The sequence below is a fragment of the Triticum urartu genome, chromosome 5A (assembly GCF_056163025.1).
Source record: "Triticum urartu cultivar PI428250 chromosome 5A, HENAU_Tu73, whole genome shotgun sequence".
Lineage (NCBI taxonomy): Eukaryota > Viridiplantae > Streptophyta > Magnoliopsida > Poales > Poaceae > Triticum > Triticum urartu.
This window is the reverse complement of record NC_141877.1, coordinates 679,622,445-679,642,947: the sequence shown is the minus strand read 5'-3', so window position 1 is coordinate 679,642,947 and position 20,503 is coordinate 679,622,445. Positions and strand designations below refer to the sequence as shown.

The 20,503-nt window shown below is 48.0% G+C and overlaps 1 protein-coding gene, 1 non-coding gene and 1 pseudogene across 2 annotated transcripts; all 3 read right to left on the bottom strand.

Annotated features, from left to right (window-relative positions):
* Positions 1-1,690: 1,690 nt before the first annotated feature.
* On the bottom strand, positions 1,691-1,764 carry TRNAN-GUU (transfer RNA asparagine (anticodon GUU)). The gene has a single exon. It is a non-coding gene; the product is annotated as a tRNA-Asn (tRNA).
* A 4,997-nt stretch (positions 1,765-6,761) lies between these two features.
* On the bottom strand, positions 6,762-8,526 carry LOC147974085 (tryptamine benzoyltransferase 1-like). Its single transcript, XM_087522355.1, has 2 exons — positions 8,037-8,526; positions 6,762-7,949 (listed from the first exon to the last, which is right to left on the bottom strand). The coding sequence occupies exons 1-2, from the start codon at positions 8,397-8,399 to the stop codon at positions 7,017-7,019; spliced, it is 1,296 nt and encodes a 431-aa protein (XP_087378481.1). The 5' UTR covers positions 8,400-8,526; the 3' UTR covers positions 6,762-7,016.
* A 7,454-nt stretch (positions 8,527-15,980) lies between these two features.
* On the bottom strand, positions 15,981-17,999 carry LOC125511644 (tryptophan decarboxylase 1 pseudogene; annotated as a pseudogene).
* Between the last annotated feature and the right edge of the window lie 2,504 nt (positions 18,000-20,503).

Here is a 20,503-nt window from a genome sequence, read left to right as displayed (position 1 = left end):
GACAGTGCTTCATTGTTGCTACAGTAAACTGAAATGATTGCTTGTTGCGCTCCAAGACATGACCCTAGCATCCTAGGGCCTGCCTATGCTGCATATATAATCCTCATTGGTTACACATAACAGCTCCTATATGATTTTTTTTAAACCGAGGCAAAAATCTGCCTCATTCATTAATAAAGAGAGAAAGAGAGTTCATACTACAATACACCGGCTCCACAATATAGCCCGTCAGAGAAGATACAATACCATCAAAAATAAAGTAGGACTACTCTCGCGGCATGATGCCACTGAGATGCCTAGCCCCTACAGCGATCCATAGTTTGGCCTCGTCCTAGATGAGCTTAAAAATATACTCCCTCCTTTCCGGTTTATAAGACTCAATTCAAAAATCTCACCAACTAAGGTAGATGATGAGTGATGGAATATTTTTTGTAGTTTGCAAAAGCACCCAATTAATGTTCTTGTTTTCCTTAAAAAAATATGTTTACGAATGCATTAATTGCAATGCATGCATGCATAAAGTGCATGTATTGGTCAGTTTTCTCTTAATACTTGCATGTAATGATTTAATGCACCTTGAAGTCTGAACATGTGATGGGGAACAACCAAATTGAGTCTTATAAAATGGAAAAACTAAAATTTTGAGAAAAGTCCTATAAACCGGAAAGGAGGGAGTAGAAAGGAGACGTGGACTTCTTTCTAAACACTCTAGCATTTATGTGGTTCCAAACAACCCGCACACAAGGACAGTGAGAGAAGCCATGGCCTTCCGATGCGCAGTATTGTCCTTCGACATATTGGTCCATCAACTCTTTGTGTTGTGCTCCGCCGCCCTCCTATATGAGTTTTGACCATGTCATGTATGACCCAGACGATTTGTAGGTCCCTCCAAGATGATGTGCCATCCGCGCGACATCAAAATAGGGGTCTAACTTCACATGACTGGAAGACGTGCCAAATTAATCGCCGATGATTGTACGAGTAATGCCAGGGAATCCGTGCGTCCTGAGTTTTTCCATTCCAACGGGATACTAGCTAAGCTAATAGATCCCTGATCCATGCCCATGCATTGAACGTTATTGTCAACAACGAGAAGGAGGAAAACTCTGATCCATACAAGAAACAGCGGTGGCAATTTACAAAAAAATATAGCAATGGTGGAATTGTATTTATATTTATATAAAGAAGAAAAAGAGCAGTAGCGGGATTTTACCAAAAAAGAAAGAATAAAGGGCTGAAATGAATCTGATTTTTTTCTTTTTTATGTGTATGAGACTATATATATTGTTAGTTGGATGGACTTCATATTTGTCTTTTTTTTTGCAGGTAGAGTTTTATATATGTCTGATCGACTAGAAGAAGTACATTTTTGGCAAACAAAGACAATGAAAGTATGAGACGGCAGCTTGAGAAGGGAAGGTGTACTACGTGGATATAACAAGACGTGCCAAGCTAATGAGCGTACGAGCAATGCTAGGGAACCCGTCCGTCCTGATCCATGCCTATGCATGCAACGCTATTGTCGACAATGAGATGAAGGAAAACTCTGATCCACCCATAGAAGAAAGAGTGGTGGTAACTTGAAAAAAAAAAAGAGCTATGGTGGGATTAGTAATTACAAAGAAGAAAAGAGCAGCAGTGCGATTTTACCAAAAATAGAAAGGAAAAAAGGCCAAAAGTTAGAAACTTACGCTAGAAGGAGGGCTCGAACCTCCGACCTTGTGGTTAACAGCCACACGCTCTAGCCAACTGAGCTATTCCAGCTTAGTTGGTTGATTTTATTTACAACATTATTAATTCTTCCCAAAGCTTGTCGGTGTGAGCCTGCGTTGGCACAATGGAGTATTTTCTGAACTCTAACATCTCACCCACTAAACGAACAAGCTACACAGCTCTACGCCATGTTGGTTAGTTGAGGGATACTACCTAACAAAGGAACATACCAAAATTCTTCAGGTTGGTCTGCTAAATGTGGAGGGGTACTAGCTACTACGACTCGCTGCTGACCTTCATCGACCAGGCCGCCGAGGAAGGCTTCATCAACCCCGCCGACCACCGCATCATCGTGTACGCCCCCACAGCCCACCAACTAATGGAAAAGCTCGAAGTGCAACTTGCATATTACTTAATTTTGTTTTTTTTTTTGAAAGGAGGAAATCTCCCGTCTTCTGATTTTGCACGATGCATGCAGCCACGTTGTTAATTATTAACAAAAAACTTACAAAGTAGTACATCGGTATGTCTAAAGCCACCATCTTGGCAACATTTGTCGCTACTTCTATCCACTTGATGAAAGGGTGCCGATAGTCCGAGCCTAATACCAAACATATCTCGCAGCAAAGCCTAACATCTAAAACCGGAGGCCCCAGCCATGCCACATACCTGGTCTGGGGCACACACCAGTCCGGCGCACTCTGAGAGGCCGCCGGCGCCATCTTCCACCGATCCATCTTCAGAACCGGTACTGACGCCACAACCTTGACAGGTGTGCCATCGACGCCACCACGATACCAGACAGTGCCATCCTACTGTGTGAGTCCGTCTACACACATCGAATGCCAAGACTCCACTACGCCATGCTACCGAGATCCACAATCGTTGATGCGTAAGATGAGACACCGCGCCACCAAAGATACTGTCTGCTGGTCCCTCAAGCCCGTGCACACCTCCAAGATTGACGACCCCAAGGGGGAAACAACGCAAGAGCATCGCCGTCATCCGATCTACCGATCTAGGGTTTCCCCCGAAGGTAACAGATAGAGGTCTGGAACTTCTCCACGGTAATGCCTTCAAGAAGAGAACGACACAGAAGAGCGCTGCCATCACCGGCCATGGCATCTAGCCGAGCGCAAGGTTTTTGCCCAGATCTGTTCGAAGAACCTCCATCAAGTCTTGAGTACAGATCGCCGGCATCTCTACCTAGGACTGGAAGTAGGATCCAGGCCGCCGCCACCGCATGACCAACCAGCAGCCGCACTGTGTGAGCAGCAGTGCCGCCTGAGACAGGCCCCAGCTGCGGCACCCGAGAGCACTACACCAGATCCAGCCTCCGGCCAAGGAGAGGACGACGTCACGTACGACCAGCAGGCACCGCCGCCAGTCCGTGCCGTCGTGCCGCCGTGCCCCATGCCCGTGCCTCCACTAGAAGAAAGCGTCCCGCACCATCATCCTCAGACAGGAGGAGAAGAAGGCCTCGCCGCTGCCCAGGCCGAGCGGGCTTTGCCCGGCGACCTATGCCGGTGGAGGCGAGGAGGGGCGAAGGAGGGAGGAGGGGCGAGGAGCGGCAGATCTGGGCTCCCCTCGGCCGCCCGTGGGGATGGCGCGAGGAGAGGGGAGGGGCGGGAGGAGGTTTGGAGGCGGCTAGAGGAGGTGATCGGGAGGAGGAGATTTGGTGGCGGCTGGGGAGGAGATCTTTATTCTATAATCTTGGTCACACATGCACATGTTTAATTTACACAAAAATGAATAAACCTTATAGTCTGAAATGGACAAGGTATGTACATCTAGAAAATGATTACAGTAATTAAGTGGGTCACAGCCAAACCTGATTTGATTGAATACTTGTGCGTCATTAATTGATCCCGACATCAAAACCTAGCCTTACGGTCAACATGTTCCCGACCCCCACGTCGCCTCTCTCTGGCCACATGGAGGGAACCCCTTCGGCGCCGCCACCTTCCCACCCTTCTCCACCCCTCACCTCGCCACCGCCTGAGGAGGTCGTCGGCGAAGCCTGGTCAGGCTCCGGGAAGGGTGGCGACGGGGCATATCTCTGCGAGGCGGAGGGGGCACCTGACGCGCTGGCACGGTAGACTTTGGCGGGCACAGGCGCGGCTCTGGTGTGCGAGCAGACAGGCGGCATCGTGGAGTGGCTGTTGCGGAGGAGGCGCGGTGTGGTGGGAGAAGAAGACGGGTTTTGTGGAGGAGGCGCGGTGTGGCTCGGGGCGTCGTGCGCGTCTACGTGTAATCAGCTGCTGTGGCCGCGGAGGGGGCGTATGCACGCAAGGAGGGCATGGCGCGGGCGCGCTAGGGCGGCCAGCACGGATCTGGTGGCAGGCGGTGCGCGTTCGGCCGCAGTCGGAAGGGGGCGCGCGGATCTGGTGACGTGGGGTGCTGCGTGGGCGAGTGTGGCTCCGCTGCGGGTGGTCGGCGAGGGCACGACCAGCTGTACAGGAGGCACAACGTCTTTGCGGGCGTGTGATGGCAGGGGCAAACAAGGCATGGTGTGGGCGCGTTGTGGATGCGCGGCGCAGGCGTGCGAGGGGTGCTGGGTGCACCTAGCGAATCGGCCTGTCTCCAGTGCGGGAGCTGCAGCTGCAATAGATGTTGTCTTGGGCTGCCGATGTGCATGTGGTGATGTGCATCTGCGCGTCTGGCCAAGGGCTGCGGCGGGGAACCGAGGTGGTTCTCGGCCTCGGGCGGTGCTCCATGCTCCCTCGCTGGCATGGTGCTTGGTTGGGTGTTGTGGCTGGTACCGCGTTCGGTGGCACTGGTTCCTAGGCGGGTATGGACCGATCTTGTCGGTGGTCGCCGTGAGGTGCGGTTGACTCTGATGGGTGCTCTGGACTTCTTCGCCGATGGGCTGGTCCGTGGCAGGCGGTGGTTGTTGGTCTTCCTGGCGTTGGTGCAGGATGATGTGTGACCGAGGTGGTGTGGTAGCTTGGGTGAAGACCCTCTCTCGGCCTTGTGTTGTGAGTCGTGACCGTCAATGGCGGCGACCGTGGCTGTCATTGACCTTCCTACTGGTTTGTTTGACATTTGAGTAGGACTTGCTTGACATTTGAATGTGACTTGCTAGTGTTAAGTATGTGACTTGCCTGTTGTTTTTAGGCAAACTCTATGACTTTTCATGTTTCTGAATGTGTGATTTAAATCACACACACCATCCTGTTCCGAAGCTTAGTTCCTTATTATCTAGGAGGATCAAGTGTTCTTGATTATCCGATATTGCATTTGGACTTGCCTAAAGAAACCTCAGTACTTGCCTACAATTGTTTTTTAGTGATTATAGTTAAATTGAATACTATAAAGAGCCCTATAGGTCAGTTAATGACATCATTTCACAAATTGCATAATGGTAGTACTGTATTTGCTTAAACAAATTTGCTTAAACTAACCGATATAAGTTGCTGCCCTTTTTTGGGCAGAACCATTTTGGTACAACAGCAAACTAAAAATGACAGGCTTTTGTTGATTTCGCTTTCTCCCACCCATTTTGTTTTCGCTTAAAAGCGCCCCAATAGTTGCTCAGACTTTTGCCCCCTTCACATCAAGTTCTAGCACGTGCGAGCACACAGGAGTTGCTTACTGGCAACACTGATTTTGCTTAAATAAACCTTAGAAGATGCTGCTTTTTTTTATTTTTCTCAACACACTTCTAGTACAAAAAGTAAGCTAAGAAAAAATCAAGGGGTTTCTCTGGATATACAACACTCAGTAGTTGGACAAAAGAAAACAAAAAACAATTTTCATGTACTGACAGGACTTGCTTATTGTCAATATTTGATTTGCTTAAAAAGCCGCTATAGTTGCTCACAGTTTTCCCCTTACATATCAAGTTCTAGCACCCACGACACACACGAGTTGTTTACTGCCAACACTCATTTTGCTTAAATAGAACCTATAACTTGGCTGCTCTATTTTTGTTTTCTAAACACGTTTCTAGTACAAAAAGCAGCCTAAGAAAAGCATCAAGGGGTTTATTTGGATGTACAACAGCCAGTAGTTGGAGAAAGGAAAACGACACAGATTTATGTACTGCCAGGACTTGCTTTTGTCAATACTTGATTTGCTTAAGAAACCGCCATAGTTGCTCTGTAATTTGCAGGGGTGGAGGGGATGGAGACAGTATGTGCATGCGGTACCTGCACGGGGGAACTGATGTGATTTTTTTGTTCTTTTTTCATGTTGTTCTTTTGAAATGCACAACAATGGCCGTCAGTTGCAGGAGTGGAGCTCTCATCTCATCTGGAATGAGATCTGGGAGGAAGAAGACCGGGGGGCGCTGGGGAAAGAAGGAAGGTGTGTGTTTGGTGAGGAGAGGGGAACATGGAGCGTGGTTGGAGCTTTCTGTTTTGCGTGCGGGGGGAGGGGGGAGCTCACGTGGTTCCCCCCTTGCACACGATCGAGAGCGGGTACCAGGGGAGTTTCCTTTTGTTGTTAGGGGAAGAAGGGTGGACATGATTTTTCCTAAAAAAGAAAGTGTGCCACGGGATGCTAGGGAGCCCACGTTTGCTCCCTAGTCGTGTCCAAATATATATATATTATAGGGCCATATAGTGCCCGCCATTTGAAAACGTTTCATATTTTAGCACCTATGGCTGGAATAAAGACTAAAACTTCAAACCCCCCGAGCTAAATGAGCAACTCGTGATTGCGCTCAAATCGACTCGGTGACTAACTAGTCGAGCGAACATTTAATTTAAAATTGTTTACAGAACGAGTTAAACAAGCCGATGTAACAAGTCTCGTTTAACTCATTAAGTTTGGTCGAAATCTGCCATCTCACAATCTGGCCCAAGCGCCTACTCGAACATCCAAGGAAGCTCGCCCATGGCTGATGCGCTGCTGGTTCTATGTGAATTTTGAGTTTGCTAACCACATGTGCCATGCTGCTGGTTATAGGGAGTAGGGTCAGCAGCACTGTTCATTCCCCTCTCCGCATCTGCCTCATGTCTCTCGTAGGCGAGACATTTTCCTGTGATATGTGCAAACTATAACTGCGTGTGTACATTATACATGCTTAGTATGTATATATTACATGCTCTAGTAATGATTTTTGTACCCCAATAACTTTGCTGTTCATATGTATAATGAGCTGGCTCGCTTCAGCTTGTTCCATTAACGAGCCGAGCCATGCTAGCTGATTATCTAACCAATCCGGTTATCCTATGATCTATTTTGTAAGAGGCCTTTTAAACCATTTTGTATCATTCCACGGTGTAATTTGGTCCGTACTTTATTTATAAAGCGAGGCGAGAGCGCTGTTTTGAGTTAGCATGCCGTTGCTGGGGCAATCAATCCAAGGAGTAGCAGATCTGCTTAAACCCGGTGAGGTGTTCGTCTGCGACAGCCATGAAGAGGTCGACGCCACCTTTCGCCTGGTGTGACGGCACAAATAACATGAGCCCCTCGACGGGCAAGTCCGGTGGCAGCAGAGCAGCAGGCGCCCCTGTGCCAAAGTCGAGCTGATGGAAGTTGAACCCCAGCCAGCTGTCCACCTCTGCGTCCGGGCAGAACATGGAGCCGGGAGGGGCCGCCGTGGCGATAAGCTCCACACCGTTTATGTCAGTCACTCCGCCAAAGTCCACGAAGGACTGCACGTACTCCCCGTCGATGTGTGCCACGGCCTCGCAGATGGTGTCGACCACGCTGCCGTAGCTCGAGCTCAAGAGATCCCGGACCTGAAGCCTCGGGAACGCCCACAAAACCATGTTCCCGAAGAAGTTCATCGGCACGGGAGGGTCGGCCCGGCCCCTGCAGTTCACGGCCACCCTCACCTTGGTGAACTCCTCCGGTTTGAGGCCCCGCGCCGCGGTGATCTTCTTCCAGACGTGCGCAAGCAGGCACTGGAAGGTGCTGCAGCGGGCGCCCACACGGGCTTTGAGATCGGCGAGGAACTCCGCCGTGAAGTGCACCGTGATGTTTTTTATCCTGTCCATGGGAATGACGGTGTATGCTGCGGCACCGTCCCCATGCGTGAACTCCAGTGACCGGTGGTCGAACACCGGCGTCGGCGTGCTCCTCGGCACGACGGTTTTCGCGCGGTCGAGGAATGGGGTTGGCATGGTGAAGTCCTTACTCTCGCGGACAGCTGCCGCCCACGCGGTGAAGAACATGCTCATGGAGTGACCGTCGGCGGTATGGTGGTGGGAGCATATGCCGACCACGAGACCACCGCACTTGTACCTGTTCAGCTGGATCTGCAGCAGCGCCGCCCCAATCTTCTCCTGTACGTGATAAGACATAAGCAGCTTGGTGCATGCATGTGACGTGAGTCGTGAAAGAAAGCAAAGCCTCCATCGATTGATCAGTACCTCTGGCTGTGGCATTGTAGGGTAGAGGTGGTCGACTCTGATGGCCATCCGGCCTTCGACGAGCACGTCCGCCAGGTTAGCTTTTACCGTGGTCTCAATCAGGAGCACGCCCTCATTATTGACGTGGAGGAAGCGCCGGCCGAGCTGATCGACGGCGAGGCGCCCCGCCAGATGCGGGTACGGCGCCACGGCCTTGAGAAGGCCTTCCTTGAGCGCCTCGTTCGCCGGCGCCGGCGCAGGGTACGCGAGCACGGTGGGGACGAAGACGTCCACGGCAGCGCAGTCGAAGATGGTCAGCGGGACCTTCTCGCCGACGAGCGGGTGCGGTACCGGCTTCACCATCGTGCTGCTCGTCATCTCCATTGCTTAATGGGATTCCAACACTTTGTAATATTATGCTCGATCGACTAGTGCATTGCGCTCTATGGTGAACCGATCATAGACGTGCATGTGCATCTTATAGTTATAGATCGATGCACGTTGAGCAGGCCTGAACAGTGAGCATCTAAGAAGTGGAAACCCACTTAACACATCCGTGTACAGCACTAGGTTACTTTGTCTTTTCTTTTTTGTCTTAATCCTTATCTCTAATATTCCAGCTTGAGTTTTGCACGCTACCAATGATCAAGACTGTACGCAGGAAATTTCACACCTACTACCTACCCACATCTGCTGCTAGCGATCGCACAATGATAATGAATGGACTGTAAAAGAAGACAAGCTTAGCAAGTAAGCTCCTGGGTTATCGGACACACCGTTCGGGAAAGTTATGCATACCTATTGACAGGCCAGTTCTTGCAGGGAAAGACAAGACGAAATAAACTGCATTTCGATGGTTTTATAGTGCAAGATTCTTGCTTGCAGAGTTTGAAAAATCAATGAAATTTCAGAGAAAATTTTGAAATTATGCATATTTCAGTGGGTTTTGAAATATTTTTAAGCCCAAAACTTCGATGCAGATTCAAACTGGTTTCCAAATAAATTTAAATTATGAAAATATTCATTAAAATTAAGTGAAATTTAAAATTTCAAAATCTGAAATAATATCCGAAATATGCAAACTTACTGAAATTTCGCATATTTCGGTGAGGTCCGAAATTATTTTGTTCATACTAGATAGTTTCAACAACCACGTCGCACACATAACAACCATAACAAAAAAGTAGATCAAATAACATTGCAAAATTGATGTTGTTGACGTTGATGTTGGCGATGACTGGTCAAAACAAACATAGACAGGGGAGGCAGTGTGCAGCCGTGTGACTTAGATGGTAGACGTTCCGTGGAAGGCTGGTTTTCCGGACGCAGGCGATTACAAATGCCAGGAGAGGAGGAAAAAAGTACAGCAGACCCAAATGCAGGCGCTGCACGCAAGGGTGCAAGCGATAGAGGAATGAGAAGCAACTCGCAGCAAACGAATTGCCGAAGCTTCCCCCGAAGCTACCCCGCCATCTCAGCGGAGAAGCAGTGTGGCTTCCACCGACCTGCTTCAGCCGGAGCATGTCTTGACGGCTCCTGCCAGCTATCCCGTGGATGCTATCACAGAGTCTCAAAATTGGCACCTTATGACGCAATGGATGAATTTGAAGGTCAAGGCGGCTGTTGGCTCTGTTTTTCCTAATGAACCCGACGCAACTTTTCACTGCCGACCGATTCCAAAAGGATATGCTAGGGAGATGGTGGATGAAATAACAGAAGGTTTGAGGACCTCCAGCTTGACCACCCTACCGGTGAAGGGGAGACTCGGTTGGGTTCTGCTCTGAAGACTCCATGCCTATGGCGGAAGGAGCTCATCAACCTTCTGAACTGGACGCCTCCGCCTCCTCCTCCTCCTCCTCCGGCGAGTCAGGACACTCCGCCTCCTCCACCGCCTCCTCCTCCGGCGAGTGACGATCAGGGCATCGACCTTCTTCTCCGGCGCGTGGCGGCACTCCGCCTCCTTCTCCGCCTGCGCCGACGCGCCCGAGCAGCCAGCCTCCTCCTTCTCCGCCTCGTCAGCAAGGGCGGAAGAGAGCCACTGCCGCTCCAGCTGCTCCGGCGCGTCGTAGTCCTTCTCCTCCTCCTCATAAGCAAGGAAAGAAGACAGCCGCAGCCGCTCCGTCTGCTCTGCCGGCATCTAGCAGTACAGCCAGAGGCGGGAGGCAATACAGATTTGGTCCTTCTCTGAAGACTCCAGAGAAGTTACCATACAAGAGGACCCCGGAGGAGAACGCCGAGATCGCGCGAGAAGACGTGAGGAACTTCTTTGAAGGGGTGAAAGCAAAGAAACATCCACCTCCAGAGGAGAAGGTAGATCCGGTGAAAGCGAAGCGCATTCTGGCTGCCCTGAAAAAACCAGCAAAGTCTCCGTCGAAAGGCAACTATGAGCACATTATTGAAAAGTCATTTGTCGAAGCGGAGCGGTCGGGAAGTACTGTCAGTGATCAAAGGTTAAAAGAATGATGAGCTGGGAAAAAATTGCCCAGCTCGGTGAACAAGCGAACCAATCGTGGCCCCCGTTCAAGGTGCCTACTAATGATCCGAGGATGGTGCCCGGTTATAGCAATCTTGGAGATTACCTACCCGGCGATGTACATTATGAGTTCTTGGAGGTGGAGGAACACAAATACGAGTACAGGAAGCCTCTCGTCAAAGATGAAAGATCTCTAACAACGATGATGCGAAGATTCCATGATTGGTACATGAAAGGCTGCAGAGAGTCTAGGGGGAGGAATACTTTGACGCTGAGAGTTAGAGAGGAGCATGACCTCGTTGGAATTGAACTGTTGAATGTTCCATTTGAGGAGTTCTTCCAGTTTTTCAATCAAAAGGCCCTCGATAAAGCAACGGCCACTTGCTACTCTCTGTAAGTAGTACTAATTCTGTCATTAAGTCTCTCTATATAGGTCAGCTCTTTCATTGTATGTATTTATAATTATCCTCACTATATTATGCAGATTGAAGATCGCCGAATTGAAGAGAAGACAAATCGGCGATATTGGGTTCATTAACACAAATCTCATAGATGCAACTGAGGTTAAATATCGTGCCGACGATACCGATGCCAACTTTCTACGATCGTTGGTAATAAATGAAAACAAAGATATAATACTCTTTCCATACAACTTCAAGTGAGTGTTACTGTCTTGTGCATATTCGGTTTCCCTTATTAGTCCAGGTTATAGTAATGTAATTGATGAGTTATGCATGCGTGCACAGGTTCCACTATATTCTCCTAGAGATTAAGTTTGAGCAGGGACTAGTAACCATCTTAGACTCGAAACGAAAAGATCCCCAGGACTATGCAGACATGACTCAAATGCTCAAGAAGTAAGTTAAATCGATCATTATCCACCATATCAGCAACTTTGTTCATTTCCTGATATCAAGTAATTGTTTTCTTTGTCTGGCAGGGTTTGGAGAAAATTCACCAAAAAAGCTCCGGGACCGCCGAAGAAGCTGCAATTTAGACACCCGAAAGTAAGTACTATAGTAACATGTTTCGCGCATATCCTGGTGATTCAAGCGCTAGTTTCATCAATACCATTTGGCATGCTTGCTTATCAGTTTGATTGACCTCTATTTCTTGTAAAGTGGTTGTGGCAGAAACAAGAGAATGATTTCTGTGGATACTACGTTTGCGAGTCCATCCGCCACATGACCTGTGAACGAGGGTACTCTGACGAACAATATGAAGTGCGTAAGCAATAATATTCACAATTTTATTTTATTACCATCATTTGTGTTGAGTTGCATTTATTCATATATGTATTGACCCCCTTCTTCAAATTAGATCTTTCGGATGCGGGATGAACTCCTAGCACCAGCTCGTATGAGAGCAATTCAGGAGTAATTGGCGGCATTCTTCCTTGACCACGTGATCGCTGAAGACGGAGAATACTATGTGGATCCTGTGTTCGTATATAATTAGGATATTATATTGTAAGAGATAATTATTGTATATATGTAGCCGGTAGTGTCGGATAGATATACGAGAACTTGTTGTTCGACCAATCTCTCGGAGAAGGAGAGGTGGTCGATATCACTTCTCTCTGTATGCATATATATTCATGACGATCTTCTGTTTCCTTCGTTTGCTTGCTAGCTAGCTAGCGTGTCTAGTCCTTTCTATACGTATATAGTACGTAGCGTCGACCAAGCACGGACATAGGAGAGGACACTTCTCTCTATTAATTATGTAGCTATCACAATATATGAAACATCTAAATTAACCTCCCAAAACCCCCAACCCCCCCCCCCCCCTTCCCCATTTAAAAAAAACAAAAACCTCAGCCCCTGAAATGCTGACGCGTGGATGCCACCGGGACCAAAGGTAAAAAAAAACCCAGCCCCTGGAATGCTGACGCGTGGATGCCTATTGGTCCCGGTTGATGCCACCAACCGGAATCAAAGGCCGTCCTGCCTGGTCTCGGCGCACCGGCCACGTGGAGACCCATCTGTCCCGGTTCCTGTTTGACTGGGATTAAAGGGCCAAGGCATTAGTAACGACCCTTTAGTCCCGGTTCAAAAACCGAGACAAAAAGCCCTTACCAACCGGGACAGAAGACCCATTTTCTACTAGTGCACGCTCTCATTATTGACGTGGAGAAAGCGCTGGCCGAGCTGGTCGACGGCGAGGCGCCCCGCCGGGTGCGGGTACGGCGCCACGGCCTTGAGAAGGCCTTCCTTGAACGCCTCGTTCGCCGGCGCCGCCGCAGGGTACGCGAGCATGGTGGGGACGAAGACGTCCACGGCAGCGCGGTCGAAGATGGTCAGCGGGACCTTCTCGCCGACGAGCGGGTGCGGTACCGGCTTCACCATCGTGCTGCTCGTCATCTCCATTGCTTAATGGGATTCCAACACTTTGTAATATTATGCTCGATCGACTAGTGCATGCGCGCGCTATGGTGAACCGATCATAGACGTGCATCTGCATCTTATAGTTATAGATCGATGCACGTTGAGTAGGCCTGAACAGTGAGCATCTAAGAAGTGGAAAACCACTTAACTCATCCGTGTACAGCACTAGGTTACTTTGTCTTTTCTTCTCTGTCTTAATCCTTATCTCTAATATTCCAGCTTGAGTTTTGCACGCTATCAATGATCAAGACCGTACGCAGGAATTTTCACACCTACTACCCACCCACATCTGCTGCTAGCGATCGTACAATGGTAATGATTGGACTGTAAAAGAAGACAAACTTAGCAAGTAAGCTCCTGGTTGATCGGACATACCGTTCTGGAAAGTTATGCATACCTATTGACAGGCCAGTTCTTGCAGGGAAAGACAAGACGAAATGGAACTGCATTTCGACGGTTTTATAGTGCAAGATTCTTGCTTGCAGAGTTAAAAAAATCAATGAAATTTCAGAGAATTTTTTGAAATTTCACATATTTCAGTGGGTTTTGAAATATTTTTAAGCCCGAAACTTCGATGCAGATTCAAACTGGTTTCAAAATAAATTTAAATTATGAAAATATTCATTAAAATTAAGTGAAATTTAAAATTTCGAAATCTGAAATAATTTCTGAAATTTCGCATATGTCGGTGAGGTCCGAAATTATTTCGTTCATACTAGATAGTTTCAACAACAATGTCTCACACATATCCGTGGTGAAGAAACACGAGCAGCTGTGTGAAATGCTTCCCAAAACCCTTGTCCGCCCTCTCTCGCAGCAAGATCACAAAAGCGAGAGGTTCCGGAGACCCGCTCTCTTGTGAGTTGGTGAACTAAGGTGCTTGGATGGAGTGGATTACGATGACGGCACAAAAGCGAGAAGAGGGAAAAACCTAGCATGGTTCAATGTCTCTTTGGTAGTCCCCGGTAGGCCATATATATAAGAGAACCAGACATTCTTTTGTCACGATCATGCACATGCCACATGCCGTCACCCTAGAGGCCTAGACCGAGCCCGTCAAGGCAAGGCCAGTGTGAGTGTCGTGATCTCTTTCTCTCCCCATACTAGTCACTTAGTGAAGTGGAGAGACTTCCGTATATAAGGATGTGAAACTCCATCTCTACTAGTGGGGCGGGACTAACAATTGCACCTCCACCTCTTGCCATACATGAACTTTTGAGATTTATTTGGAACTATATATTGGGCCAAGCCCAAGTATTTTTAACAGTTAACTCATGCTCACTTACTCGCGCTATGTTTCACGAGCGAGTGAAGCCTTCGATCCATGCTAAGTTTACATCTTACTTTTGCCACGCATTAAACAATAACATACACATTAATGGAACAACAACTTATCTATTTATTCGGATTGTGCGCCGGTTAAAGATCATATCTTCGTTAGCTCTCCTGCTTCTTAGCCAAGTGGCTTTACAACGAGTAGCAAGGCAATCTTAGCTATCAACACTAGATTGCATCTGACTCTTCCTCACGCACACACCACCGCTATAGTTACTCTCACCAGGTTGCTCTCGTTTTCCACATCTCCAAGATAGCATACATTTTTTGCTAGCTGCTCCATGTGGTTAATTATGAGTTATGAACAAATAACGGATGCATTATGTTAATGTGGTAGTGATTGATACGGTTGATTCTGATAGTGGTCTAGTTGCCAATCAGATGATGATTAGCCCTCACATGTCCTACCCATGCAGCTTTATAAGGACCAAAATGGCAACCCTAACCGTCACCGCCGATTTCCATCTACCTCTGCCTCCTCATGCATCATTGTGGAAGTTCACATTTTTGCCCTCGTTTTCGAAACCCCGACGATTGTGTGCGATGTCACATGGGAGAGCTAACCTCTAGACCATGCCTCTTGCGAACCTGCACCAAGTTGAGGGTGATAAGTCATTTGGGGAGCACGCTTGGCATGCTCACGAGCTTGCACCATTGATATTAGAGTTGCCTTGGGTGTAACTCTATGACACCCTAGTGCAATCATGAGAAAAATATCAAGCCTCATATGTAATCAACATCTCAAGAACATCCGGCAAGGGAGGATCAAAAGTATCAGCTTGTTGTACATTTCCAATACACTCTCATGGTGATGCTTGATCTTGACACGCTGAAGGTCTTGTTGCTGTCCTCGGACCAGTTGATCTCCATTGCCTCCGTGTGATTGCCCGCATCCAATTGGCTACTTCCTCGATGATGATAGCTTCTGATGACCATGGATCACCGTAGTACCTTTCTGGAAGTAGCATCTATATATTTGTCAAACTTGAGGAGCTACGGTTAGTCATTCCCTTCTACCACAACTAGACTTGTCGTGATTTTACACCTAAACCGGAGTTTGGAAATTATTCTATTTGGTGCTACCTTCTATTAGGACACATAAACGGTATGTAAACTAAAGTACGATACAAAGAGTTAAAAGAATAATTAAAGCACTTAAAATTAATCTAGTCAATGCTCGAGTAATAAGGGCTTATAGACATGAGGTAAGTAGCTATCATCGATTTCAATGAGATAGCAAATAGGGCAATGCCTAGACAAGGCATGCCATGATGTCTCGTGCACATGTGAATCTTAGAAGGAGGCACAAAAGTAAATTATGTGTACTGGTTTGACATCACACAAAGATCGCCATGTATTGACTATTCTACTATTGTCTCTTAAAAATGACATATTTGGTCATTAATTTGGTATTCTTGCGAAATAGTAATAACTGAAGATATTTCCAATGGAAGTTGTATTTTCAGAAAGAATATGATAGTCAACAAGAAAGAAGGTAGACAAAAGAAGTTTCACACGAATCATACACAAAAAATCTTACAACAATCAAAACATCCACTGTTGATTTTTTTGGTGGGGGGCATCTGTTGTTAGTTTGTTGGAACCTATTTTCTTATCAGTCAATAAGAAATAGATCTCCATAAAAATGTCAAATAGTGCACGCCGATGACAAGTCATCATAATGGTATATGAACAAATCACAACCATTAAAATCATCTTCATATAATTGATGTAATGGTGAACACAAACATTTTTATTTTATATAGATGTTTAAAGACACATAAGAATGTATATGGTTTAGAAATATACATTTACATTCTTGACATAAATTACTGTGAACACTAATTTACTCATCTGCTAAATAATACAAACTGAGATTCACAACACGGAGGTTGTCACCGGTACATCGTACTGCCGGCGGATCATCCGCCACCATTGGAAGGATTTTATTACCCCTCACAAACAATAACAATTAATCAAACACATTAATTGATGAATTCCGTTATTGCATGATCTCCTCCGCCTCGATGATTTTGGTGGTTGTTTTCTTGATGAGCTCCCACGCGCTCCGCACGTGCCGCTCCTCCTGCATCGACGACCCTACCGCGAACCGTAGAGTGAACCTGCTGCCAACCACCGTGTGCGCAAGGTAGGCCTTCCCCGAAATGTTGAGCCGGTCCATCAGCACATGGTTCACCTCATCGGCCACTTCCTCTGTCATGGCTCCACATGCCCTGATTCTGAAGCATACCAAGGCGAAGTTCCTCGGCACTACAATCTCGAACCGGTCATCGGCACGGACAAGCTCCTCGAATGCCTTGGCCATAGCAACATCGCTTCGGATGTGCTCCTGAAGCTTGGTGGTGCCGTAGGTGCGCATCACCATCCACAACTTGAGCCCACGGAAGCGGCGGCCCACACCGACTTGCATGTCCTTGAGATCGGTGGCCATGCCGGACTCGGTAGCGTCGTTCTTCAGATACTCTGGGTTCGTCTGTAGTGCGTCGGTGAGACGGTGCGTGTCGCGCACCCACAAGCAGGTGCAGTCAAGGCATGTGAGCAGCCACTTGTGCGGGCTCATACTGATGGAGTCCACATGCTCAACGCTGTTGATATAGTGCCGAAACTCCGGACAGATGCAGGCGCTGCCAGCATAGGCAGCATCGACGTGGACCCATGCATTAAACATGGCTGCGACATCTGCAACTGCACCCACCGGGTCCACGGCATTGGACGACGTGGTACCAACAGTGGCGCAGATGTATGTTGGCACGAGGCCGGCACGAAAGTCCGCATGCATGATCTCGAGCAACTTGGCCGGGTCGAGCCCGTAGTCAGTCTCCGGCCCGGTAGGGATGGATCGGAGGTTGGCAGGGTCGAAGCCGGTGAGGCGGCATGCCTTGAAGAACGTGGAGTGTGTCTGGTCGCTAGCGTACACCGTGAGCCTTGTGATGCGGTCCACGCCATTGGAGCCACTCCGGCGCAGCGCCGCATCACGTGCGGCAACAAGTGTGACGAGCATGGCCTCACTGGTGGTCCCAAGGATGACTCCGCCGCCGGTGCCATGCCCAGCGCTGGTGCGGTTCATGAAGCTAGCTGGCAGTCGCAGGAGCTGCGCGAGCCAGTCCAGCACGAGCACCTCCATCTCGGTGGCCGCGGGAGCCGCCTGCCACGTGAACCCCACGGTGTTCATGGCCGAGGCGATTAGCTCCCCTGCGATGGCTGCGGCACTGTTGGTGGACGGGAAGAACGCGAAGAAGTTGGGGCTAGCCCAGTGCATCATCCCGGGGACGACGGATGTCCTCAGCTCCTTCATGGTGACGTCGAAGGGAGCCGAGTGTTCTGGCGGGGACGCCATAAGCTCGTTCCGTAGGTAGCCTGGCTTTACGTCGGGGAGAACCGGCATGGACTCGATGCTGGTGTAGTAATCCGTGATGAAGTCGACGGCCTTGTAGAGGCATGCGCGCACGTCTTCTGGGTTGAGCGGCTGAAAGCTGCAACCTTCGACGCTGGCCGCCGGGTTTGTGTCGACGCCATCCATCGTCTTAGTGATGGATCTAATTAAGTTTGTTACCTTGTCGCGCGTGCGCTTGGATCGGGATGCAGCAAGAGATGGATGGTTGGTACGTCTTGTGCTCTGTGATGCTGCGGCCGGAGCGGATGTGCCAAGGCTTTATATGGGACGGAAGCCTCTACATATGTCGTCTCTCTTGATTGGCAGGGCGAATGCACTGGCCGACCGGTTGAAATATTGCGTGTTGGTACGCATGCAGATTGAGTCCGCGCGCACGCACGTGTATGCATCTTCTCAACAGACAACGGAGCTCTTGGAAGAAATTAACCACGACTCGTAACAATCACCGTGCAACCTTCTCCAGCAATCGTGTCAACTCAGATCCAAGCAATACGTACAACAGACGCCTTCCCCTTTTGCAATCAATCAATCAATCGGCGTTGTAGAAATCGATCCGATCAAGCTGCGTTTATGTGTGTGAGTTTCCGGCAGAAACAAGTACGCAAGCGGGAGATGCGTCTTTGTGACACCCCACCAACTACCACTCCGCACGTCGTCTTCTCGTCTGTCAACTCGGGTGCGCACCAGATTATATATGGAAAATGACCGTCCCTTTGTATATATCTCATACTCCCTCCATTTCATAATGTAGTGCTTCCTCTATCTCCGTGCTTTAACTTTGACCGTAAATTTAACTATCAAGACCGATTGCGCCGGGAGCAAAAATTATATCAGTGATTTCGTATTCGAAAGAAGTTTTCAATTATATAATTTTTTCTCCGCCGCAGTTGGTCTCGTTGGTTAAATTTATGATCAAAGTTGAACATTGGGAAACGCGGGCTCACTATATTTTAGAATGGAGGGAGTATATGACTTGATTTTTCACCAAAACGCCCATTTTTGCAAGAAATAAAAAAGGAGATCTGCATATTAATCATTGACGTGCAAACGGGGACCCGTTCCTGTTCTTGTGAGACTCGGTGTCCTGGTTGGGGATGTGTGGTGGTGGCAATGCCCCTTAGTAGGAATAATGTCTTTCATATTCCATCCCCGTTCTAATGATGCGTATAGTATCGTCAGAGGGCGTGTGGAGGTGTGTCTTCGTCGGATCTTGCGGGATTTGGTTAGTGCTGGTCTCGATGGATTTGTTTCGATCCGGTCATTGTTTGTCTCTGTTTGAGTGTTTACAGGTTTGATTCTTCTGATATACGACTTTCTTCATCAACGACGGTTGCTGCTATGATGCGTTGTTCCTATGCGGCCTTAGTACGACGACTTCTCGCCTGTCTAATATTAGGTTACTTTGTCTTTTCTTTTTTGTCTTAATCCTTATCTCTAATATTCCAGCTTGAGTTTTGCACGCTACCAATGATCAAGACTGTACGCAGGAAATTTCACACCTACTACCTACCCACATCTGCTGCTAGCGATCGCACAATGATAATGAATGGACTGTAAAAGAAGACAAGCTTAGCAAGTAAGCTCCTGGGTTATCGGACACACCGTTCGGGAAAGTTATGCATACCTATTGACAGGCCAGTTCTTGCAGGGAAAGACAAGACGAAATAAACCGCATTTCGATGGTTTTATAGTGCAAGATTCTTGCTTGCAGAGTTTGAAAAATCAATGAAATTTCAGAGAAAATTTTGAAATTATGCATATTTCAGTGGGTTTTGAAATATTTTTAAGCCCAAAACTTCGATGCAGATTCAAACTGGTTTCAAAATAAATTTAAATTATGAAAATATTCATTAAAATTAAGTGAAATTTAAAATTTCAAAATCTGAAATAATATCCGAAATATGCAAACTTACTGAAATTTCGCATATTTCGGTGAGGTCCGAAATTATTTTGTTCATACTAGATAGTTTCAACAACCACGTCGCACACATAACAACCATAACAAAAAAGTAGATCAAATAACATTGCAAAATTGATGTTGTTGACGTTGATGTTGGCGATGACTGGTCAAAACAAACATAGACAGGGGAGGCAGTGTGCAGCCGTGTGACTTAGATGGTAGACGTTCCGTGGAAGGCTGGTTTTCCGGACGCAGGCGATTACAAATGCCAGGAGAGGAGGAAAAAAGTACAGCAGACCCAAATGCAGGCGCTGCACGCAAGGGTGCAAGCGATAGAGGAATGAGAAGCAACTCGCAGCAAACGAATTGCCGAAGCTTCCCCCGAAGCTACCCCGCCATCTCAGCGGAGAAGCAGTGTGGCTTCCACCGACCTGCTTCAGCCGGAGCATGTCTTGACGGCTCCTGCCAGCTATCCCGTGGATGCTATCACAGAGTCTCAAAATTGGCACCTTATGACGCAATGGATGAATTTGAAGGTCAAGGCGGCTGTTGGCTCTGTTTTTCCTAATGAACCCGACGCAACTTTTCACTGCCGACCGATTCCAAAAGGATATGCTAGGGAGATGGTGGATGAAATAACAGAAGGTTTGAGGACCTCCAGCTTGACCACCCTACCGGTGAAGGCGAGACTCGGTTGGGTTCTGCTCTGAAGACTCCATGCCTATGGCGGAAGGAGCTCATCAACCTTCTGAACTGGACGCCTCCGCCTCCTTCTCCTCCTCCTCCGGCGAGTCAGGACACTCCGCCTCCTCCACCGCCTCCTCCTCCGGCGAGTGACGATCAGGGCATCGACCTCCTTCTCCGGCGCGTGGCGGCACTCCGCCTCCTGACGAACAATATGAAGTGCGTAAGCAATAATATTCACAATTTTATTTTATTACCATCATTTGTGTTGAGTTGCATTTATTCATATATGTA